Genomic DNA, 27409 nt, shown 5'->3' with positions numbered 1-27409 from the left:
TTAATAAATGAATTTAACATCCATTTGTCGCCGATAGTTTATTGGTTGCTTGCGTAACTGTAAATTGTTTTATTCCCCATGCAGTGCAGCGCGTGACGAATATTATGAGAAATCTAAGCCGGAAAAATTAAAAATACATTATTTAATTGTTAATTTTTAATTAATATCATAAAATAATTTAAAAAATAAATAAACAGTCGGTTTTAATAATTATTAAAAATAATTCTAGTTTTTTTATAAAAAATAATTCTAGCATGTGCATTTAACATTTAATAAATAAATTTAACATCTGTTTGTTGCTGATAGTTTATTGGTTGCTTATGTAACTGTAAATTGTTTTATTCCCCGTGCAGTGCAGCACGTGACGAATATTATGAGAAAGCTACGCCGGAAAAATTAAAAATACAAGAGCACATGCATTTAAAATTTAATAAATAAATTTAACATCTGTATATAACAGAATTCGGAAATATGCAACCGGCGAAAACTGGCAACGATGAAAAAACAAATAAAAGGAAATAAATAAATATCTTTATTATATGCGGTTTAAGTGTCTGTTTGTCACCGATAGTTTATTGGTTGCTTGCATAACTGTACTAGCCAATGGGATGAAGTTGCCATGGCACAGGGTTGCCGTTTCAATTGAGACGTACACAATTTCCTGTAAAACTTGCCTTTGCTATGACCATCAAGTCTCAGAGCCAAACGTTTAAGCGTGTTGATGGCATTTTTTTACTTGAGCCTGCATTTGGACATGGTCAACTTTATGTTGCCTGTTCAAGAGTTTGTAAAAGAACAGACGTAAAATTAAAAATAATTGATGGTCCTCTGCAAGGCGAGCTTAAAAATGATGGAAAGATCTACACAAGAAATGTTGTGTACAAAGAGATCTTTGACATGTGAATTAACATTTTATTATTTAAATCACCTTTATTTATTGAGCTAGCGGTGGCTCTTAAAAAAATGTACTGCCAGTGGTTTCCTTCACTGCACTCTACTTTAAGCAATTAAGCAAGCAAGTAGAAGGGGGAAACCCCGTGGGGCAGTAAGCAAAGGGGCATTCTCGCCACCTGTCCTGGGTAATTCAGTTTGAATTAGCAGACTTATTTGCACAAATCATTTTAATTACAATTTATAATATCTTTAACAGCAGTCATTTCGTATGACCGCCGGGCTTTTTAGTACAGTCATATTTATAGAATAATACAGGAAAACTAGAATAATTTTTAATAATTATTAAAACCGACTGTTTATTTATTTTCTTAATTATTTTATGATATTAATTAAAAATTAACAATTAAATAATGCATCATATAATATGAAATAAAATATTACATAAAATATTTTTAACCAGAATTTTGTTAAAAATCTGCTTTTTTATCAAAACACAAAATTAACTAGAATTATATCACTTATTGAAATTATTAATATTATATGCTTGATAAATCAATATCCTCTTTGCAGCCTCATTCTTCTATTTCCAAATTACTTATTGCTTAAAAAAAATTGTTATATCTTGCCAGACTGTCAGTAAAATAGCAAAGTCAATCAAATTATCAGTTAACAATGACTAAAATAAATCCCAACTTTCAATTCAATACGGTATCAAATAATTTTACATGAAGGCAGAGCTGTATACATATAATGACTGCAAAAAAAAACTTAAAACATAATTCAGAATTTTATTTTTTTTAAGCTATTCTTACTTCAGGTAAACTTCCTAAAACTTCACGATGTAAGGTAGCTACAGATTTTGCAAATGTAAAGCCATTCATATATTTAGTTGCATGAAGGCTGCAAACCTGCAACAAAAATATTGATTCACATTTATTTAGCCAATAAATAAATTCCTAATATCAATTCCTTGACATGTTTTGGTAATGAAAAATTGTAATTCTTTTAGAGCTGAAATATTTATTGAAAACAATAGAAATCTTTAGAAGCATAACAATAGGCAAATCCAATTTTTTACATCAAACACGCTTGTTGACAGCCCCCCCCCCCACAAAAAACATCTTATTTGATTTTTATGTAATGAATTTTAGTTTGATTAAGAGTTTCCGGTAAATTTTAGGGAGTTGTAAAAAATTGTCTATTTCAGATGAAACCTCAATCAAATCAAAATTTCTATACTTAAATATTACACATTCTGCACCACCCAGATGGAAAAGTGGAAGTCAAAGCCCAGATGGACTTTGACTGCCATACTGAGAGACCTGGGCTCAAATCCTGAGGAAGGCATGGATATAATTGTCTGTCCCTTCATAGCAGGCAATAATGGCCCACCTATTAGGTGCCTCCATAATAAAGTGGCCACCGCTTCTGGCTCTAGCAGTGGTCAATGCTTAAAATGGCTAGTGGGGGGGAAACATCATTAGCTACCAAAATACAATATGAACCAAAAAAAAAAATGAAATAAATAACAAACAGAAATGCTTTTGTAATTTCTTTTTTTTAAAAAAATACAATGTATTCTTTCTAAGAAGACAACTGATGACTCTAAATAATTTCACCTTTTATGGAGATGGTCATCTTACAGAGACCCAAGGGGGGGGAATTGCAAGAGAAAATAATTGTTAGTACTACTTTAGTTTCATCCCTCCATGATAAACCACCAAATTATGCAATAAACGGTACTTTCACAAATTTGACGAACTGCATGATATCGTAATAGTATTCTTTCAATTTAAACATTTAAAAAAAATTTTGCCAAATTATGTAAAAAAATGGTATTTTTACTTTCGACTTTTATTTGCTGAATTTGACAAACCAAAAGATATCATATGAATCTTTTTTTTTTTTCAATTTAAACATTGTAAAAAAATGTTGACAATTTTTAACTTACAGAGGAGTGGGGAAGAAGCCATATTGTTTTCCCAAGAAAAAGGTATATTAACTCGCATTCAAACATATGTAAATAAACCATAAAATTAAACTAGATGTAAATAAAAGTACACGCAAGTGCAAAGTAAAAAACTGTAAACAAAAACAACAACAAAAAAAAAAAAATCGATCTAACAACTGGTTTAATGGTTTTACAATACCATTCCTATTAAGAAGTGTGATAAACAGCTCAGCATCTCTCAAAATACCATGACTAGAATAATTTTATGAGAGAGGGTTTTTTCACTAGATTTACTTTGACGATCTAAAGGACGAAAAAGTGGCCCTGCAAAAATACTCAAAATTGATGAGAGTTTATTCATGTGACAAAAAAAGAAATGCTGGCAGGGTACTTTCCCAACAGTGCATATTCTGCAGGTTAAGCAATAAAAGTAGCTAGTGCTTTCTTGTTCAGGTCCCAAATCGGGAAGGTAGCACATCAACAACTGTAGACAACTGCAGACCATGTTGTGGTAGGATGACAATATATTCAGATTGTTAGTGAACCTATAACACAGAAAACCTTGAAAAGGTTGGTTACAGCTATTTAACTGGGAATTACATATTTAATTTTGTTGATCCAACAACAGATACTCACACTCAAAATGTGGAAAGATTGTGAGGCTTTATTAAATAGCGAAACAAAAGGCAAAAGGGTGCATTTCGACATTAACTAGAGTTGTATCTTTCCAAATTCATGCGGCCAAAATTCTTTGGGAAAGATAAGTCTTTTGATAACACATTAAAAATAACTGTGGAGCTATGGCAGCCACAAACTATATGCGCCAAGTAATTTATACTTGGCAATTATCTTGGCATCATTTTGATATCGGGGGGGGGGGGGGGCAGTGCAATTCAAGTAGCACCAAATCTTTTTAAAAATAAAATTAAATATTACTACATGAAAATAAAGTATGTAGAATGGAACATTATTTTAAATAGATTGATTCTCAAATATAGTTTCCTTCATAATACCTAATAAAAAGTTTTAATTAATTTAGCTCTTTACTTTTAATTAAATTACTGACATAATTTATCACCACACTACTAATTATAGCAAATTTTATAATAATTATTTTACTTTTTTTCCTAACATCTTCTATTATAATTGAAACATATATGTTATTAAGATACATACTTGAGCAACATCTGATAAAATCATACGTAAATCCACATCACTCTGACACATAGCTTGAAAAACTGTTTTGATTAACGGCGACAATTTTCTCTATGAAAGGAAAGAGAAAACAAGTCAAGACATACTAAGCATAATAAATAATAAACCGAGAATCAGAAATAATATTAACTGGCAGCACTTTCTGCACTCATGCAGCTCTGTTTTCATATAACTTTTATTACTTAGGGTATGCAATTTACATTATTGTCTGCTTTCATAATCTATATGAGAATGATTAATAGATGACCAAATAAAATACTAGCAAAATATTTCAACCCTTTACCGACCACTAGCAGTTTAACAGAATACGTATGTCCAACCGGCCACTCAGCCACAGATTCTCCCTTGTAATAAAATGCAGATGATAAAGCAAATGGCAATTGTTTATCACCATGGCTATCGATTGATAAAAGCGATTAATAGGCTATTGGTCAGTAGGCGTTGGCGAAAAAAAGCCAATTGATACGCTATCAGTTAGCAATAAAAAGCTGATCAATAGGCTATCGGTCAGTAAAGTGTTAATATAGGAAACATAAAACTAAGTTTTACATGTAATGCAAGAAGAGTTTGATATGTTATTATTTGTGGTGACTTGTAGCTTATGTACTATTAATTGCATTAAAAATGATTCTGTTAATGTGTATATTGCTTTAATTACATAAATACATTATAAAAGTTATAGCAATACATATTAATTTTACCTTTCACTATGAGATAATAAGCTATGAGCTGGAAAACTCGTAGTGAAATTATAATGAAACTAATTTCCCTATGAGTTTTACTTCTTTTTGCATTATATCACAGAAATAAAATGTTATCATTGTTCTAACTAAAGATGATCTAAATTAGGAATCAGAATATTTTATATAGCAAGCTAATAATGTGGCAAGAAATATGACAAAATTTATATGGCATATAACTTAGGAAACAAGATTTGTATGAATATGTATTATCCAGCAAATACAAAAAATGATGCAAATATTTTTTGTAATTCAATAAATGGACATATTTGGTTGATAAACTGATATTTAATTAAATGCAATTTAATGCACAGGTAATTGGTTACCACAAAATAAGTTAGAACTATTTGCCATGACAATTGTTGAAGCTTTTTTTTTTTTTTTTAAGCAAAACTGCCTCATAGTTGAGTTATACATTAAAAAAATTATAAAAACAATCTATTATACCAAGAATTAGACAAACATAGAAACAACCCATGCTTATTTCTCACCCAAGGGCTGCATGACTGCCAGTTAAGCAATCAGTTAATCTTGCCAGTTAAACAATCAATCATTCCTCTTCTAACCTTGTGTCTGAATGTGTCACATGCTCCATATTTTTTTTAATGCTATGTTTTTAGTAACGGGTTAAATTTAAAATTCATCTTCATCTATCATCATCATCATGAAATATGATAGCTGGCCATAAATTATGCCAAGCAGTTTTCTAAGTACCTGGAGACACATCTTTCCATGATCTTGTGATGCTCCACACAGCAGATTTTATGCTAAAATATTAAAAAAATTCTTGAATAGTCTTACTAAAGAAATTTAACACGAATTTTTAAAATGCTACTTTGTATTTCAGTGCGCCCACTATTTCGATATCCATAGTCTGAATAATGGACGTACAGTTCAGAGAAAAGAATAATACGGACACATTATCTTTGAACAGTTCAATCTACAATCAGGACAATTGTTGGGTCAACAGGTAAACCAACCGGATTCAGATGTTGCCGAGCTTAGGGTATGAAATGATTTTTGATTCAATCATTCATTAATGCTTGTGTCGTCCATGTTCTTTTATTTGCACAATACATAATGGTGAAAATCTTTACTCCTTTAAATGCTTGAGGTCATGTATTTCTTCTGATTACAAAAAGTTTAAACTTGGGCATTCCTGCAGCGTGCGCTAAAATTCTTAGTCTCACTTTGAAATCTTTGACACTAGTTGGAGCCTTTTCTGTAGTGCTTGCCGAGGTATTTTGCAATACATATTGCCAGAAAAGATCAGTTTCATCAGCACGGTAAATTTGTTCTGCAAATAACTTTTCACTATTAATGAGTTCAATGAATTCATCTGCAAATAGTTCAGCAGCTTCAGTATCAGCTGAAGCTTTTTCCCCTGAAATTTTTAATTTCCTTATACCATGATGATTTTAAAATTTGGTTAACCAATTTGTCGAGTATGTGCATCCAATTTTCAAGTTCATCTCGTCATGAAATATTTTGGCTTGAGCCATTAGCATTGCAACCGTCAATTGCACGCTGCTGCGACACTATCTGACCCAGTCAGCCATTACTTTGTAATGATTGTCACTTTTAGCATAATGAATAATTTTTCTCTTATTCATTGTGAGTGGGGTGTCAGAATCCAGAAAAAAATTCAAAAAGTTCCTTTTCCTGTTTTCTTATATCCTTACGTCATATTATTTCCTTTTCATATTCCTCTCGTAATTTTGAGACAGATATACTTTTATCCATTTTTTGCAGCAATTTCACTTTTTGTTTAACGGGCATCGAAACATGCTTTTGCTTTATAGATCCTGTTGCAACTCCAAAATTCAAAACTCTTTTCTACATAATCAAAAGTTCAAACTTTAATTTTTATAAAATTGCTGTAATAATAATAGCCTACAAATAAAATAATAAGCTGGATCAAATCAGAAAGTTAAAGAAAAGTGTAATCAGCTATATTAACTGAAATTCCTTGGAATCAGTAAAGTATAATTTTAGTCTAGCTTAACAGACCCCTCTATACATTATTGGCTATGTATCATGAGATTGTTGACTAAAAACAAGTTGCATCGCTAAATTTTGTGACTTTTCCCACATTGACACAATTAAGCCTCAATTTTATTATTTTAGTTATTTATTATACTAACGGCTATTTCTTGCACATGCTTAAGGCTTATCTGAGTCCTGAATAAATACATTCCCACATATACTTATGGCTTATCGAGGACAGGTACTAGATATCTTACTGCCTGATGCAATCTCTACAGATCCTAAATTCTGCTATCAAGTGTCTCTCTTAGTTCTAAATTTTTGACGCCTCTAAATTTTGGGTTCCAGTGCTTTTCCTAAATTCTAAAAATTTTGTATTCACTTAATTTTGTTGCTCACTGCTTCTCTAAATTTAAAAAATTTTGTCTTTCCTTAATTTCGCCGCCTGGTGCGGCCATATGAGCTTTGGCACCATTTTTGAATTTATGAGAACAAATCAGTTATTCTCAATTCAAATAGCAATCTTTTGGTTTATGAATATCATTAACAAAATTTATTTTTAACGTATGAAAAGAAATTTTTGTAAAATTTTTTCTCATCAATATTTCTTAGTGCATTTAACTTAAATCTGTAATAATCGCCAAGCTAATGTCAACATAAAAGGTTACCATGCACTTTGTTATTCATCTACTAAAAACACTGCACGAGTCATTATTCAAGTTGTCATGTGTTGATAAACATGAAATGATGAAAGCAAAATATAATAAATAATGCTTCGCCAATTTGGCATCAGGGATATATAAATAGGTGTAAAATCAATGATGTTTCTATATAGAATTTTTAAGTTTGAGATGTATGCCAAGCAAATACACAGCTATGAAACCAAATTATTGATCTCACAAATGTAAGTTAAAATGAATGTTTCTTTAATAACGAGGTATTTTATTTAGTGCCGAAGTGAAATTAATAATCGGGACTCTCCACATGCTATTATGGAGGAGGAAATATCAAATGTGCATGCATAAATCATTAAAAAAAAATTGTTGGTGGCTTTGAAGTCCAGATTTTAGATCATTCTGGATATTGGATGTCCAGATCTTGGACTTTGTACTGTAATTTGCACACTTTAATATATACATGATACACAGAAATGATAATTAACTGTCTATAATAATATAGGGCATAAAACACAAAGTAACTACAAAAACTATTACTTTATGAAATCAAAATAATTTTATGTCCTTAATTTGTAGTTTGGGGAAAGGGTGCAGGGGGGGGAGAATTATAACTTTAGTGTTTTGATTCAGCTTCAGTAAACAGAAAAAATCATAAATCTTCATAATTTTGACTACCTTACTTACCTGACAATTGTCTTGTACTTTATAATATGCAGCATAGAGCATTGTTTGGCCAAGTGTGAAAACATAAATCTGAAATTACACAGCAAGAAATATATTATGATATATGTCTACAAAACTTTAATACTTAAAGTAAACGTTTTTCCTAAATAAGTTGCAGCAAATAGACAAATATATATATAAAAAAAAAAGAATTGTAATGATGTAGTATATGAACTACTTACTGCTTTCAGTTATTTATTTATTTTTTACACAACACTACTATAATTGATTATTTTAATCATTCCTTTTAAAACATTAAATGGCACTAATGCTCAAACAGCTGATTCATACTGGGGATTTTGAAGCTAATGATTCTACATGACATGGCGAATACCACACTAAAAATCTTTGCACATTTTCTTGCAGAAACGTGCTGCAGAAAGAGATCCGTTTATAAAAGTGATGATAATTTTTTGGACATGCGGCATTAGTTTACACATTTCTAAAGTTGCTTGATAACAGTTGCTTGATTTTTATTAATACAGTCAAAAGACGTTAATCCGGACACCCAAAATACGGAATGATCTATAATCCGGACTTCAAAGCTATAAACTTTCTGTGCATGCTTCAACGCATAATGCATTCATGCATGCACAAAGGCGTTTACGCATGTGCGTAATACTTTTACACATGCGCATATCCTTTTTTTATCTAACCGTTCCGAAATCTGTTTATCAATTTCCCGCTGCTCTGCGTGGGGGGGGGGGGGCATCGTGGCGCGCAATGAACTGGAAGTTGATTGTTAATTTCAAGGCAGATGTTTTTATTTTATTCGGCTTATAATTCCTTACTAAATGTAGTATTTAATCTCGATGTACTCCGTCTTTGATATGATTTAAATCAAATTCCTCGTCATTATAAATATCGCGAATACAAATCAAATAGTTTTCTGGTTGCAATTTTCTAATTTCGACTATGCGTAAGGTGCGCATGCGCGCGTTGAAAGAAATGTTTAATAAAGTAAACATAAATATTAAGCTTCTTTTTTTGTAAATTTTGATACCTTTTAGATCTAATTGCTCTTTATTTCATAAATTACAGTTTCATATTTTTAATTTTATAATTTCTGCATGCCATCTTACCAGATTTAAACTGATGATCTATAATCCGGAAAAATCGATAATCCGGAATCGCCGAAGTCCTGACGAGTTCGGATTAAAGATTTTTGACTGTACTCTCATTTTGCTTTACATTACCTTGATTTTTTGCTTTTTGCAATAGATACCAGTTTCTACTTGACCTTCGGTAAGTATATTGATCTTTGCACCATTTAATTATTTGCTTATGATGAAAGGAAAGGAGATCAATATTAATGGAATCCAGATTCCAACAATTGAATCTGTCATGCACAGAATTAACTCTCCTAAAATAGCGAAGTTTTTCAACAACTCGCAAATTCATGATGAAGAAAGACCCTGAGGAAAAAAATCTAATCCATGCCAAAAAAGTCCAGGATTATGACATCAAACTTAACAACCTGAAATTACTCCTAGCAGAGCTACAAAAACCACAAGATGATTCAACTCAAAAGAAATCAAAGCTTAAAAGCTAATACAGTCAAAAGTCTTATATCCGGACTCGTCGGGACTTCGGCAATTCTGGATTACTGGTTTTTCCGGATTATAGATCATCAGTTTAAATCTGGTAAAATGGCATGTAGAAATTATAAAATTAAAAATATGAAACCGTAATTTATGAAATAAAGAGCAATTATGATCTAAAGGGTATTAAAATTTACAAAAAAAGAAGCTTAATATTTATTTGTTTACTTTATTAAACATTTCTCTCAATGCACGCATGCGTAAAGCATACATTATGCATAGTCAAAATTAGAAAATTGCAACCAGAAAACTATTTGATGTGTATTCGTTATTTTTATAATGACGAGGAAATTGATTTAAATTATATTGGAGTACATCGAGATGAAACACTACATTTAGCGAGGAATTATAAGCCGAATAAAATAAAAACATTTGCTCTGAAGATGAGGATAGTGCTGACAGATCAACTTTGAGTTCATTGCGCACCGCGACATCAACCCCCCTCCCAGAGCAGGGTGAAATTGATAAACAGATTTCGGAATGGTTAGAGAAACAAATCACCTCTCTGTCACTTTCTTCATGCCTTTATCCATTTTTTTGCAGCAATTCCACTTTTTGTTTAATGGACATTGAAACATGCTTTCGCTTTGTAGATCCTTTGGCAGCTCCAGAATTGGAAACTCTTTTTGACATAATCGAAAGTTCAAGTTTACTTTTTATAAAACTGCTCTAACAGTCTGCAAAAAATAATCAGCTGGATCCAATTCGAAGATTAAGGAACAACGCAATCTGCAACATTAACTGAAATAGATAATTAGATAATTTTAGCTTAGCTTATACCGTTCGTTATACATTAAACACGCATGTGTAAACGCATATGTGCATAAGTAAAGGTATTATGCGCATGTATCAGTTTATGCATGCACAGAAAGTTTGTAGCTTTGAGGTCCAGATTATAGATCATTCCGGATTATGAATGTCCGGATTAAAGACTTTTGACTGTACTATCACTGTGGAAAATGGCCTGTCCACTTCACAGACTAATCAAACGTGTAAAAAACGCATTTTTTTTCATTGATAGTGAAGGATTTGCATCCCCACTTAATTCTGTCAAAAGACCACTTGCAACTCCACTGCAAAATCAGATAAAACAATCAAGTAAATTTGCAAATCTCAACCAAGACGACAGTATGGATGGTCAAAATTTGGAGCAACCTCCATTTCAACCCTAAATTAACATTCCACCTATCATCATGGATAATTTTAGTGGAAACTGGGAAGCAATTAAGATAGAAATGGAAAATAATAATATCAAAAATTACCGTACCTTTAAGGGAGATCATTAACTATAAGGCTTTACGAAATCGATCATCATTTTATCACTAAATATCTCCAAACTAGAGAAATACAATTTCACAGCTTCAAGCTGAACTCAGAGAAACCCATAAAAGTTGTTATTAAAAAGCTACCTAACAACACTAATCCAGAATTAATCTAACAGAAACTGATCAGTAAAAACATACCTGCTTTAAAAGTCAGGCAACTTAGATTTGTAATAGATGACAATTTAATAAATTGTTCCAGCTTTTCAAGTTGACATAAAAAGATCCGTAGAAGGGAAAAGAATTTACAGAATTAGAATCATCAGAGGCTTAGAAGTCGCAATTGAAACTTATAAATCGAGACCGGGACCAGTGCAGAGACATAAGTGTCAGTGGTATGGACACTCATGGGAAACCTAGATGCCTAAAATAAACACAATTTCACAAAACTTATGTATGCAGAAGAAAGATAATAACAGTTTCTTTCACGAACACATGTACAGAAAAGAAAGAAGACAATAAGCGTACTACTTGTGCCTTAGTTTCGTCCTACAAAACTTGCGCTAAACACCCAAGAAATATTCAAAAAGCTATTGAAGCTGCAAGAAACAAAAAAGAATCCTTAAAATAAGGAAATCAAAATAAGGCTCTACTCTGATCAGCGCCCTAAGATCACCAAATGTGGCAATATGTGTTCTGCGCTGGTTTTTGGCACAAATGCATGTTGTATGGCAAGCCTTTTGACATTGAATACTCCTTTGGTGGATTGGTTTAATTGCTCGTTGGTTCGTGTCATGCATGTTTTGAAATGGTGTATGTTGCAATGAGAGACTTGGTTGCAAGAGGGTTTGGGAGATTATTTTTAGTGGCTGTGCATGATAGAAATGATAGAAGTAAGGAAACACATGCAGTGTATTAAAGAGTGGATTGAGCCTTGTACAACTATTTTTTTCGGATGGCTGGAAATCTTACAAGGATTTAGGAAAAGAAGGTTTTGAACATTTATTTGCGAACCATAGCATGAATTTTCTGGATAGTGTGTCTGGCTGTCATATAAATACGATAGTGATTACGTGGGGGCATGAAATTGGTATTTCTGCTGTTCAAAAAAGCATTCATTCTTGTTAAGTGCATTTTATTTTATTCTTGTTCTTATTTTGTAGAATGTTATGTTCATTGTTTTTTTAGTATGAATTTCTGTTGTTATTGTTGTTTTTTGAATTGTTTGAAATTTACTTTAGTTATTTTAGTTTATTTTGTTGATTAGTGCATAGTGCCTAGATTGTGCAATTCTTGGATGTTTTTTAAAGTTGAAACAAAACGCTGTGTACATGGTATTCTTTAAAATTTATTGTTGTTATATTACTTTATTAAAGCTTGATATGCGTAGTTCATAGATGCTTTCGCTGCCTAGATTGTGCAATTTGTAGATGCTTTTTTAAGTTAAAACATATCGCTGTGTACATGGATTCTTGTCAAATGTTTTTTGTTAAAAACTTACGTTTTCACTATCTAAATTTTTTGTTTCGGATTTTTAGTTTAAATTGTGTGCTCAAAATGTGGTTTTTGCATGTGCGAAAACCGCATTTTTGGAGACATTTTAGGCTTAAAGTTCAAAATGTAGAAAAAAAATTTAGATAGTACTATGGCACTGAGGAGTTTCTCACCAAAAATGTTTGGCTATTGAGGCGCCAAAAATGTTTGGCAATTTGAGGGCACATATAAGAGTAGTTCTCAAAATAAATTCACATTATCAAATGACCAATTCTCTTCTCTACCAAACATCAAAGAACAAAATTGCTCAGAAAACGCTTCAGCTTGATTTAGAAAGAAAACCCAGCAAAATACCACAGAAAATTAATTATCCTTTTTTGAACGAGTAAAAATTCACTTACAGAAAGTCAAAGAATTCTTTGTGAAATTCAAACCTGCCAAATCTATTATGGATAAATTTGAAATATGAATTTCCACAGTACACTGCTTTTCGAACGTTAGTTTTGATTTCTAGTCTATTATCTTTAAATTAGCAAATGCAACTTTTTAGTTTAATTCGCTTCAACTGCGGTATTTTACCCTCATCATCATCTCTGTTGAAAGGAATTTGTGTTTTTATTTTACCTTTTAATTTTACTTAGTGTATTTAAATTTAAACTCATGATTTTTCATTTTGTATTTGCCCCTCTGTGCGATGATGCACTTTATAAATAGTGCATCTTATTTTTGAAAGCAAATGTTAATGTGATACAATTATTAATATACAGGTCAAAACAATTTAATGGAAAAAAAGAATTTAACAGGTTGATTAACTAACAGAATCCTTTTTATTTATGTATTCTTAATATTTTTATTTTCATACTTGGAAAAAAACATTTTAATGGTGACATCTAAGAAATAACTAACTAATTAAAGGAGATATATTGCATCCTACATCATTATCAAAAGAACATTTGATAAATTATTCCTTACTTTCTCTAGATTATGAATTTCAGAATAAAATTCTTTATCCTCCATTTCTGAACACCAGTATGTTGTGCCTCTCATGCTATCAGGTAAACATTCATTTAAAATTACTTTTCCTCTGGCTGTACATAATAAGTTACTGGGAGTTACCAAATATAGAGGTATATCATCTTTGCAAGCATGACCTAAAATTAAACAAAATTATAAATGAAAAATATCTGTATATTTCATTAATATTTTAGATTTAGATTTTAAAAGATATACTTTAAAAGTTGAAAATTTGTATTTTTTGTTTTTAATAAAATCAAAGGTAGAAAATTTATGGCTTAATTCTAACATGAAATACAACAAAATTCCTGTTAGCAAGGGCAGTGTTCGCTAAACGGTAGTCCACTGGTCTTCTATCTTGAAGGTCCTAGCATTCAGGAATGTCTACTAATGGGGAGTTTTCATTCACTACATATTAAATACTACTGTATTTATACAGGATTTATTGTAAATTGTTTTATTGCTTATCTTTACAATATGAAGATTATAAAAGCAGTTTTTAGAATGTTGTAGAAAATAAGATAAAATACTTTTTGTTATTTTATTTTATTTTCTTATTCTAATTCAAAAGCATTGATCTAAAAATTATGCATCAGTAAAAAAATCTATATAAAGGTCTGAAAAATGAAAAAGAAATATTTTTTTTTAATCCTTATTATTCTCAATGCCATATTATCCATATTATATTATGCTTAAGAAACATTTTTTAAAGATCCAGGCAAGAATATGGAATATTTAAAACATGTTAGACAGCAATTCAAATAGACAACATGCTTTTAGTTCATCTAAATTATAAAAACTAACTATATATTAAAAATGTAAGAAGAAAAAAATCATTGCTGAGAAAGAAGTTCAGCACAATGCAAAAAAGTAAAATTAATAGGATTCAATAACAAAATGATTTAAAACGTTAAGTTCTGAAATGAACGGTTGTTGCTTAAACTTCAAAATTTCTTATATGGTACTTTTGTGTTTCGCCAGCGCAAATCTCTCCAAGCAGACTTTATTGGCGACATCACACAGTGTACACATAAAAAATATTAACAAATATTAAGAAATTTTTATTTTGAAGGCATAAGCATTTTAATATCGTTTAAAATGTTGCAAAAAGACTATAAATAAAGACAATAAATTTGTAAAAAACTAATTTACTATGCTTTCATAGTCCAATATCCTGATTCGCCGTTTCATATCACATAACCCTAAGTAATCGCATCTCTTGTAAACTACGCTACAAAAATCTAATTCTCTCAGTACTTATGTACATTAATTTCAAGTTAAATCTTAAGTTGGAATACAAGTGCAAGAATTATTTCAATTTGTACGAATAGCTTACTCAGAAATTATGTAAACCTGCAGTGCTTTACTTCACTAGTGCATTCTCATTAGAATTGATGAATTTAAACCTTGACTTTGCCTTTTCTATATTTTTGCCTTTGAGTGAGCGGTGTGATTTCACCCTAATTGACTTAATTACCGCGAATGGCCTTAGGACATAAAATTGAACTATATGATAACAATTGTATGTAATTGTATGCTAGTATTGAAAGAAACAATTAAGCTGATAAGAAATCGCTTGACTTGTTTTGAAAATGAGGCGTAAAAGGTTACCAGCGAGGATATTCTGTTTGGCATTGGTTGTACCATTTTTTGGTGACTTTATCACTTGTGCCAGCAAAATGGAAAAGTACCAATTATATTTGTAGGCTATAAATGTCTTTACACCAAAAGTAAATTTATGCAAATTCATCTCACAAATAACCTTTAGAATTGACTGCACTAGTTTAAAATATATATAACTATATAGTCACCTCTTGATTTATTTACATAAAGTTAGGGGCACTGTATACAGTGAACTCAAAATCATGATTAATCTAAAGAGCAGATAAGAAAACACAGGAAAAAGTAATAACCTATACTATAATTAACAGGAAAGTACTATTAATAATTTATCTTTATTTTCCTGCATTTTAAACTGAAGAGAAGTTTATTTGATTACATAATTTAAATCAGTAATCAAAATAAAAAGAGTATACAATAGGGTAAAATAACTACATATTTAAATAATTTTATAAAAATTCAGTTATTCAAACTTTGAACTGTGTGAATATTTTAATTTCCACTTTTTACTGTTTGATAATAAACATATGTTAATTCAAGGTAAATTTTCTTAGAAGTTTATAACATAACCAAGTTAAAATAAATTACTTAAAGTCAAATATATGATTTTCAAAATTAAGCACTAAATGAATTAAGACTTGATAGAATCTAGTTTAATAAAGTAATTAAGATGTTACCTCGCAGAAAAATATCTTGCACAGCTTCAGTAGCCTGAAATAAAAGGCCCCACAGTTCGTACTCTTGAAGAGGCTGACCTCGTACCTCCAAAATCTCGTTTAGAGAAACTTGTACATTCTCCAGAACAGGCATGCTGCAATGATAAGACACCATATCAAGCTTCTGGATAAGACTTTTCCATCCAGGTTCCTTAACATTTAAATTCAAAGGATTTAGTTTCTGTGGCAAATAAGCCATTATTAAAGAGTTTCTTTTAAAATGTTAAGTACAGATTTTTTTTCTTTTATGCAGCAATAAATATTCTGGAATGCACTTCAACAGAAAACAAAAACTCTCACAAAAGCTTTTCCAAATAGAAAAGACTTATAACCAAGTTCTTCTCAGCCGTGACACAGGCAAGCTTGTGTTTCATAAGGCTTCATGGGATTAACAAAGAAAATGAAGCCAATGATAGACAATGCAAAGAATAAAAAAAGTAGTAATTTTTTAAAGGTCTTACTTGGGATTAAAATACTAAACGTCATATTTCAATCAGACATGCAATATGATTGCATAAAATAAGCTTATATAAATACGAGTACATGAAGGAAAAGCATTACGTATATAATTAAATAAAACAAACCTGAAATTATTATATTTCAACATAAGTTCAACCTTTTTTAAAAGCCAACAAAAATTGCATATCTCAGTTGTCATTATTAAATATTAATAACTATATTATTAACTATTAAAGCATAATTTCAACTCTGAAATGACTGAAGATTCGACATCTTTACTTTTTCTTTTTTTAAAGTGGTAAAAAATTCACAGAAAATTTCATTAACTTTAAATTGATTTTTGCATCTTTCAAGACATATTTTGCACAATACTTACCCACAAACCTATACCATAATTCTATAACAAATCAGTAATATTTTTAATCACAGATTTCACTATCTATTTATGTGCTGTGATTTCACAGTCAGTCCATCAGTAAGCTCTATCATATATTACTTCTCAAATTCTAAAATTATAATGAATCTGGAAGAAGGGTACACATTACCATTTTAATTTGATTTGAAAATGACAGCAAATCCAATTTTCAACAAATAAAGGGAAAGCTAGTCAATCTGGACAGCAAAATTAATGAAAATATTACCTTCACTTTAAAAATTAGTGCTAAGATATATATATATTATTAAATGTCATCAATATTTAAACAAATTTTGAAAGAACCTAACATAGAATTTAACTTCAAGAACTTGAAAAAATTATTCTGCTCTATAAAATGCAGCTCAATTATGAATTTACTATACATTTTCATATCAAAAGCACCTTTTAAAAAAAATGAGATATAAAAATCAAAATTTAAATACACTCTGAAACGTCCATGTACATTATACAACAACAACAAAAGTTAACCTAAAAAAAAACTGAAAATACGTATATGAAAAGAGAATAAAAAGTTTTCCATGATTCACCTGCAGACTATATACACACATAACTCAAGTTCCTATTGAACATCTGAATAAATACAATGCATCCTATCATCTAACTTTGCAAGTGTGTGAATAAAAATCCATTCATCTTTGAGTTACAGCTGAATACTTGCAAAGAAATGGATTCAATGTCACATTCTAAATTTACTCCATTCTTTTTAAAAGTGCATGTTTTATGATATCATGTTATTACAAATACAACTAATTTCTCATCTACTGTTAATACATAATGAATTCAAAAGCAAGCATAGTAATTAAACATATGCCTAAAAGCTTATGTTTAGTTACAGAGCTATACTATGTGTAATTACATAGTGATGCTATTTTCTTTAAACAGAGCCCACATAAGTTCAATACTAGCAATTCAAATATATCTTTTAAAATAAAAATAAAAGTATAATACTGTGTTATATAAAAATAAGAAATACAAATGTTGTGCCAAGAGAACATAAAATTATACAGAAACAGCTCAAACAAATTACTTTCTAGTTAAGTATTTTGCCTTCCTGTTAACCCATTACTACCTCAAACCTCTTTTTTTTTTTTTCCCTTTACCTTTCTTACCTACTCTCATAAAACTGTTGCTAAATGAAGGGGAGGGAGAGAATCACCACTACAATTTCATAGAGACAGTTTCATCTGCCTGAGGTACCTTCAGATTTTACCAGTGCTGTTTTATAAAATTTACAGTTCTATTAAAATTCATAATTAAGAATGTGTAAATAAGTTGTTACTTTTAATGCTCTAATTTGAAAATTGGATTTTGATTAAGAATTAGGTTTTAAAATATATCTGTAAAGTAACTATTATATCATTGATATAAATGAAATATAATTCTAAAAAATTAACAAATTTCTTAAAAGATACTTTTACAAATTTATTAACTACATATTTACATCTAACTTAGCGGAAACACAATTGTATTATTTTTTTAGAAAACAGCTAAATAAGAGTAAAAATAATACAATTTCAAATATTTTTTTTACTGCTACTTACTTTTAAAAATTAAAAATAATTTTAAAATGTTACGATATGAACCAATTTTTTTTTTTTTTTTTCTTACAAAACAGAAAAGGAATACATCACAGTGAAACATAAAGTTAGCAATTGAGTTATTGACTAAATCTATGTCAAACACAAGGTTGTTATTGCTAATGAAGCATGTTTTTAAAATACAAAATGTTAATTCTGATCCTGCAAACCAACAGATCCTTCTCCTTTAATACATACAAACAATACAGGAACTAAACATTTTAAATGAGATCATGAAGTAAAATTATAAATATGATTTCATAAGCTTTTTATTCATTTCTCAAAAATAAATTTTTCGCCAAACAATATAAAGATTTAAAAATAAAACAAAGCATACACAAGCTATCAAAAAATTATAATCATACCAAAGAAGTAGGAGAAATTGTCCCAATAGAAAAAAATAGTAAAAAACATACATGTTGTAACTTAGCACATACTTAAAACCAATTCCTGGTCAAGATAACCCAGACAAGCTTGCTCTTACTAAAATTAAAACTCTGAGTTTCAAAACCAGAACAAAAGATTAGAACTGCGTGATCCGATTCCTCTGACTACAAACACTGGTAGACTAGTGAAATATATACTACATCTTTTAATTCTGTACACAATGTTTAGCGAAATTTGCATTTGAAATTTCATGCATTAATGAGTTTATATCTCTCTGGTATTTAATTTCATGTTTCATATAATTTTCTTTATTATTTATGGATTACTGTAATAATTCTGCATACTTTTCTGTTATCGACACTGAATTCAGAAATGCATGTACATATGTACACTCTTAGACAAAAAAACAATGCACCGAGAAGATATAAAGCAAACTGGACAAAAATTGATAGGTTACCAAAATGCAAACCTATCAATTTGTGATAGGACACAAATTGATAGGTTTACATTTTGGCTGCCAATGAAAGAACGGTTGTCGCTATAGCACATCTGATCTGCGCAACTGGCTGGATACTTAAGAGGAGAAATTGCAATTCCAGGTCATAAATTCTTCACGAATTTCATTCCATGTAATCTGGTAGATAGTAACTATGCCTCGCATATAGGTGCATGAATGATATGCGCAGATATCAGAATTTGAGAGAGGTCGTGTAGTTGGGTCAAAGAAGCCAGTTGGTCTTATCGGCAAATAGCTCGACATTTGAGCAGGAGCGATGCCACTATTAGACGATGTTGGAAGGAATGGGTGAACCACAGCCGCACACAGCATCAAGAAGAAAGTGGTAGGCCTAGAGAAACGGCAGAACGTGAAGACCGAGCAATTGTCAGAATGGCACTCACAGCCCCAGATGCATCATTATCATCGATTGTACATGCAACTAGTGCTTCAGTGACTGCAAGGACCATTCATAGAAGGCTAACAGAAAGGGGGCTGTGGTTACAGCACCCCTTGCGCCAACTACCATTGACTTCTGTACAACGTCAAGCCAGTTTGCAGTGGTGTTGGGCTCATTTGCACTGGAATATCACTGACTGGAGTAGAATAGTCTTCAGTGATGAGTCCTGCTTTGAACTGAGCCCCGATGACCAGCAAAGGCGAGTCTGGAGAGGCCCCGGACAGCAGTGTGATACCAACTTGACTATCATCCGGCAGACAGGCTGACAACCAGGAGTGATGGTCTGGGGTGCCATTTCATTTCATAGTAGGACTCCTTTGGTTGTCATCCGTCGCAACCTTACAGCACAGCGGTACATCTACAAAGTTCTAATGCCCGTTGTGTTACCTTTCATGTCACGCCAATCTGGGCTTACATTTCAGCAAGATAATGCCTGCCCCCACACTGTACATGTTTCTACTGCTTGCCTTAGTGCTTGCCAAACATTACCTTGGCCAGCAAGGTTGCCAGATCTCTCTCCTATTAAGCATACTTGGAGCATTATGGGCAGGGCTCTCAGATAACCAGCTCGGGATGTTGACGATCTAACGTGCTAGTTGGACAGAATTTGGCACAATATCCCTCAGGAGGACATCCGCAACCTCTATCAATTGATGGCAAGCCGAATAACTGCTTGCATAAGAGCCAAAGGTGGACAAACCCGTTACCGACTTTTTCACTTTGTGAAGCTCTATCACTTCAATAAATCATCCAATTTTTCTCAAGTTGTAATCATTTGTTTTTCTGTACATGTATATCACTTCTACCGATTTTCGTTCCATTCAGATAACTCCTCCTTGATGCGTTTTTTTTTTTTTTTTTTTTTTGTCTAAGAGTGTAGGTGTGTGTACACATGCATACATACATTACAAACATGCATACATACTGGATGTATTGTCACACTACTCGAAAGGTGAAGGGAATCTAACATATATATATATATATATATTTCTGAATCTGGTCCCAATAACAGAAAAGTACCTAATTCTGATTGTTTTAAGTATACTGTCACAACACTCAAAAGGTGGGAGGAATGTAACTGATTTAACCCATTAGCCGATGGTGTTGCGTTGACGCAACGGTCAAAATGAATGCTTGTATAAATATAACTACCTAATATTTTATACCAGCAGATGATTTTGTGTAAGAAATATTATGAAGATTATTTCTGTAAAAAAATATCTGCCCTCAACAATCATTTTGTTTATAATAATTAATCTCATACTTTAAGTAAAATTTTCGACCTGGTATTTTTGCCAAAAATATTTAACGAAAGAATCGCCGTCTTTATGAGTGATCTATTTTTAGTCAAGGTCACCGTTTATCAGAGCATTACATCAATCAGATGTTTATATTTCTGTTGGGAATAAAGGGAAAACAGGTGTTGCACTGACACAACGTCAGCAGAAAACAGGTAACCTCCTTTTTTACTCATTCCGTTCGATGTTCTGGCTGCTTTAAAAATGATAGAAACTGAAGAAACAGATGATGATAATGTTAATAATGACCAGAATGAAACTGAGGCTAATCTTTGGAATATGGTAACAGGTAGTTTGGCGACATTTTGGTAAGGCGATAAAGGTTACTAGCTAGGACTTTAGCAGTGTACATGGATAAAGTCAAGAGTGTGCGCAATGCCATTTTTGTGCAATTCTGGGATGTTTTTTAAGTGAAAATAGGTTGACGTGTACATGGTTACCGTGTATGTGCAATTCTTAAAAACGCGGCAAGCAGTTTGCGATTCTGCACTTTCTCCCAATTTCGCACCTAATCTTCGTCATGATTAAGCACTTTTGGGTACAACTCTGATAAACGCCCTAATTTCACCAAATGTGGCGATATGTGTTTTGCGCTGGTTTTTGGCGTGATTGCGTGTTGTATGGCAACCATGTCGACGTTGAAAAGTCTTTTGGTGGAGTAGTTTAAATTGCTAGTTGGTTTGTGTCGCGTGTGTTTTTGAAATGGCCTATGTTGCGATGAAAGACGTGGTGGAAAGGTTTCAGCCGTGTATTTTAGATTGTGTGCAAAGTAAATTTAGTATGAAAAGGTACAATGTTGGAGTTGTTAATGAGTGTTTTGTTCACGGATGTATTTATAAGGATCATAGTGTATTTTTGGAATTTCTGTGGGAGTCGGGACTTTTAAAACAGAGTTTGACGTGTCCGAAATACGGAGCAGATATGAAAACTCGGACGAAAAAGGTGTTTCTGACAGACTTGTGTGGGTTTGCAGTAAAATTGTTGCTAATAAAGTATGTGGGTGTCAGCGGAGTTTAAGGTTTGGATCTTGGTTTTCGTGTAGCAAGTTAACGTTGGAGGAAGTTTTTATTGTTACTTTCGAAATTTTGAATCATGGGAAGGCATGTGATATAGCAAAATTGTGGAAGTTTTCTTCACAGACGTTGTGTGACTGGCAGAATTTTGTTAACGAATGTATTTTGGACTTTGTATGCTCTGTATCTGAGAAGATAGGGGGGAAAGATATTTCTGCTTTTAAAAGAAGCTTTCATTATGGTAAGTACATTTTATTTTATTGTTTTTATTTTGTAGAATGTTATATTCATTGTTTTTTGGATGAATTTCCGTTTTAATTGTTGTTTTTTGAATTGTCTGAAATTCATTTTAGTTTATTTTCTTGATTTGTTTTTAGTGTAGATTGTGCAATTCGTAGATGTTTTTTAAAGTTGAAACAGAACGCTGTGTACATGGTATTCTTTGAAATTTATTGTTGTTATGTTAATTTATTAAAGCGAGGTGTGCGTAGTTCGTAGATTCGTTCGTTGCCTACAGTGTGCCATTCGTAGATGTTTTTTTAAGTTAAAACATGTCGCTGTGTACATGGATTCTTATCAAATATTTTTGGTTAGAAACTTTACGTTTTTGCTATCTAAATTTTTTGTTTTTGTTTCGGATTTTTAGCTTAAATCGTGTGTTCAAAACATAGTTTTTGCATGTGCGAAAACTGTGTTCTTGTAGACATTTTAGGCTTAAAGTTCAAAATGTAGACAAAAAATTTAGATAGTAATATGGCAGCGTGAAGTTTCTCGCCAAAAATATTTGGCAAGAAATTTGGCGACTTGAGGGCGCATATCAGAGTAGTTCCCACTTTTGTTCCATAAAAGTTCTAGCATAAGAGTAATTCGGCTAGCAGACTGTTGGAAAAAAATGTTGAATAAAAAAAACAACCCCCACCCAAAAAAAAAAGCCTTTACTTCGTGAAAACAAAATGGCGTCCAAACAAAAACTAGCAGGGTTGGTTGCCAAATTTTTAGCCAAAAAATCGCCAAGTTACCATAATCCAAAGATTAACCGAAACTGATACCGTTGTTGTTTCCTCAGACACTGAAGAAGCTAGTGATGAAGAAGAAGGGAATGACAATGTTTTAAATAATGATAATGATATTTTACCAAATGATATTGCTGGGTTATATAAGTTGAAATTCACATATGAAGTAAGTTTCAGCCTTCTAAAAGCAGTAGTAGTCATACGAAAAAGTTTAAAAAGCTGAAAACTTGAAATGGATAAAAAAAGGAACCAACAGTCATGTCTCAGGAAGAAAATAAAGAAAGAGATAGAAGAGAAACTATAATAGACAAAATACAAAGTAAAACTAGTGGAGAAATTTTCAATTTTCTTTTTGGTTAGTTTCTTTTGGTCTCTCTTCTCGTTGAACAGACAAATACATACGCTCAGCAAAAAAACTCCCACAATTTATTGCATCTGAAGCCTATATGGGAAGATTTCTTGGAATATTATTGCTTACGGGATATCATTCTTTACCTCAAGAAGAAATGTATTCATCTCTTGTCTTGAAATCTTGAAATGTATTCATCTCATTTCTGTTTGCATTGTACGAGAATCGATATCGCATTTGCCAATCCAAAATTTATGCAGATTTTTCATTATTTAATTTCCTCAAATATAATGTAGGACTCTAACATTTGGTGGCAACAGTTTGAAAACTGAAACGGACATTTATAGTGATTCAACACAAAATCACAAAACGAAAACAATAGTTGGTGAATCTTCGGATTACGGTAACTTGGCGATTTTTTAGCGAAAATTTGGCGACCAACCCTGATACAGCAACCTGCTAGTTTTTTTTATGGACGTCATTTTGTTTTCACAAAGTAAAGGCTTTTTTTTTGTTGTTGTTTTGTTTACTCAACATTTTTTTCAACAATCTGCTAGCTGAATTACGCTTATGCTAGAACTTTTATGGAACAAAAGTGCTTAATCATGACGAAGATCAGGTGCGAAATTGGGAGAAAGTGCAGAATCGCCCACTGCTTGCCGTTTTTTCAAGAATTGCACATACACGGTATCCATGTACATGCCGACCTATTTTCACTCTAAAAAAATCCCAGAATTACGCAAACAATTACATCATAAAAGGGTTTCCATAATATTCAACTACTCAGGATACCATAAATGAAACAATTACTTAGCGATAATCCAAGGGGCACCCTTAAATCTACTCTAACCGACGTGAATTATGCAAAAATAAACAAATTAAGCCTAACTTACTCCTGATTCTCATATTCCAAGTAGCATCTGGTTATCATAAATACAGTCAAAAGTCGTTAATTCGGACACCCATAATCCGGACCTTAAAGCTACAAAATTTCTGCACATGCGTCGCGTTGACGCATGCACGTAAGACCTTTACATCTGCGAATACGCGCATGCGCAAAATACGTTTACGAATGCGCGTTTAATGTATAACGGACAGTATAAGCTAAGCTAAAATTATCTAATTCAGTTAATGTTGTAGATTGCGTTGTTCCTTAATCTTCGAATTGGATTCGGCTTATTATTTTTTGCAGACTTTTAGAGCAATTTTATAAAAGTAAGCTTGAACTTTCGATTATGTCAAATAGAATTTCTGATATATATTTACTAATGTAAAGGATCTATAAAGCGAAAGTATGTTTCGAAGTCCATTAAACAAGAAGTGGAATTGCTGCAAAATATGGAGAAAGGCATATCCCTTGTTTATCTAAACTTTGTTTATCTTTAATGCCACGAAGCGCAATGAATTGGAAGTTGATCTGTCAGCACTATCCTTATCTTCAGAGCAGATGTTTTTATTTTATTTGGCTTATAATTCCTTACTAAATGTAGTATTTCATCTCGATGTATTCCGTCTTTGATATGATTTAAATCAAATTCCTCGTCATTATAATTCGCTTCCGATAGCAAAGAAAGTGGCACAGGTTATTGAAAGCGAAAAAATTTCGATTGACAAATTAATCCGTATTCTCGACACAGCAATTATAGGACTTCAACAGCGGAACTTTGTAACTGAACAAGAAATTATGTCTGTTTATAGAATTAAAGAGAATGTATTATTACATAAAAAATGAAGCAACTTAAACAACTTACATTGAAAGAAATGTTTAATAAAGTAAACAAATAAATAATAAGCTTTTTTTTTGGAAATTTTGATACCCTTTAGATCATAATTGTTCTTTATTTCATAAATTACGGTTTCATATTTTTAATTTTATAATTTTTGCATGCCATCTTACCAGATTTAAACTGATGATCTATAATCCGGAACCGCCGAAGTCCCGACGAGTCGGGATTAACGACTTTTGACTGTAATACGAATATGTAAAAAAAAATTTATATTTAAGTATTAGTGGAAATCTTACAAATGCATTATTTTAAAACTCGGTACAAAGTAAAAAAATAGATTGCTCATAATACTGTTGGAACTTGAAATACAACAAAATTAATGTAGGAAAAAAACACAGTTTTGCTGTTAAACCTGAAGAAATGATATGAGATGTTTACTAAAGTCTGCCACATTCTGAAAAATTTAGCAACTTTTAACTAGCTAATTTAGCAACTAAGGTTTAATATCTAAGTTTCAAATACTTAATAGGTAATATATTATCTTAGCAGAATGCTGAAAGATAACAGAAGCATACATTGATAATATTGATAATGAAATGCATCCAAAGCCTATATATACATATCAAAATTTTGTCAAATAGCTCAATTATTTTAAAATCTTCTCTTTTTCATATTTTCACATGTATCAACTATTCTGCAACCCACTTTCTGAGTAGCAATAAAAATCAATTATAAATATTTTTAAATAATATGCAATTAATACTTGAGTATCAAAATGCTAAACAGATTTAACTATAACACAGAAAATGATAATGGATCTTAAAATAGCTATAACTCAAAGAAAACACTGAAAAAATCATAAAAGCTCTATGGAATATGAAACCACATTTAATACCACAAGATTTACTTTGAAGTTTACAAAAGTCGAACCACATGATCTTTTACTGAACAGTGTTCACGTTCACAATTTAAAAAAAAAAAAAAAAAAAAAAAAAAACTTTTACACTTAGGTTTGCAGAAATCCGGATTTTATACTTTACACTTAAACAAAATTACTTAAAAAGCTACATAACAATATCTTGCCACAGAAAACCCATTTATTTCTCGAATTCAGTTAAAGTTCAGGCTTAGAATTACTCTGTAACAAAAATTAATAATTCTAATCTAAAAATACATAGATATTTCAATATTTGACAGTGTAATATGAAACATAATTTAGTTCAGTGCATTAAAATACTGATGATATACTGCAACCACATTGTAGACGATTATAAAGTAAGAATGAGTTCACTTGATTTTCACCGATTTAAATTTTAAAATGTCGAATTGACGAATTGGAGGTAGACGATTACACACCGATTACTTATTCGCTTTTTCACAAATCAAATAAAAAGAAATTCGATGATAAATTAGATTTCAATAATAAAAAGTTGACGTGCTTACTTTTCATACCACTCAATAAATAACAGTAAAATTTTTAACTTACACTTGTTACTGAACATAAAGGCCTTATATTAGTAACTCTACTGGGCAGTTTTCCTCCACTGATTCTACAGAAGCATAACACTTTAGCACAAAAAAAAATTCATTATCATTGCAAATACTATAGCACATATTAGATTTGACTGCGTATTCAATTCCTAATGGTTATATAGAGTAAGATGAATAACGTTCCATGCAATCCATCGTAAAATACCGCCATAATTTATTTTTGTCAACTTGTTTATAAAAATCTGGAGAGCAACAGGTTAAACAATCAAAACGTTGCCAAAAGCATATACTAATTCTACCCAACAGGAAATTTGCCATCTCGATCATTCAAAAAAACGAAAGGTTTCAGATTTTAAATTACGTCCAAATTACGTACGTTTTTTTAATGTTTTGTGTGTTACCTTTATTTATTAAATATCATGTTCTTCTCACTTAAACAATAAATTTCAGTTCAATAGCAATGTCGCAAAATAATTTTAAAAGGACCCTATCTTTAGAATTTCCGATACACAGTTCCGAGCGTTGGGGATAGAAAGGTTTGCCCACCCTCGTAGATTTCCGTAGGTTTTTTTTTTTTTAGTACTTCAGGGACAAACCCCCGTTGGACTAAAAAAAACCTGTGTCTTTTCTCCCCCCCTTTTTTTTAAATTTAATTCTTGGTTTAACTTCTCAACTTGTAATTTCAAATCTATAAATAAAAGCTTGTAAAGAATTTTTGGAGGTCTAAATTTTAATAATTTTTAAATGTTTATAACGAAATTCTCGCCATATATTTCATTATAAATTCGAACTTTATGTATTACAGAGAAG

The 27409-nt window shown here is 31.4% G+C and overlaps 1 protein-coding gene across 1 annotated transcript in view; it reads right to left on the bottom strand.

Annotated features, from left to right (window-relative positions):
- LOC118198699 (tyrosine-protein phosphatase non-receptor type 13-like) overlaps nucleotides 1-26860 on the bottom strand; it is a 292987-nt gene extending 266127 nt beyond the window's left edge. Inside the window, exons 1-6 of the mRNA XM_085821696.1 lie at nucleotides 26595-26860; nucleotides 15855-15988; nucleotides 13516-13694; nucleotides 8148-8216; nucleotides 4022-4111; nucleotides 1707-1802 (exon numbers count right to left, since the gene is read on the bottom strand). Coding sequence (XP_085677822.1) covers nucleotides 1707-1802; nucleotides 4022-4111; nucleotides 8148-8216; nucleotides 13516-13694; nucleotides 15855-15987 — 567 coding nt within the window. The 5' untranslated portion in view covers nucleotide 15988; nucleotides 26595-26860. The remainder of the gene's footprint in view (nucleotides 1-1706; nucleotides 1803-4021; nucleotides 4112-8147; nucleotides 8217-13515; nucleotides 13695-15854; nucleotides 15989-26594) is intronic.
- Nucleotides 26861-27409: the final 549 nt, after the last annotated feature.

Source organism: Stegodyphus dumicola, chromosome 8 (genome assembly GCF_044657685.1).
Source record: "Stegodyphus dumicola isolate Sdum_Otavi_A_Nest chromosome 8, ASM4465768v1".
NCBI lineage: Eukaryota > Metazoa > Arthropoda > Arachnida > Araneae > Eresidae > Stegodyphus > Stegodyphus dumicola.
The sequence above is the reverse complement of the archived record's forward strand: the minus strand, read 5'-3'. Positions and strand labels throughout refer to the sequence as shown.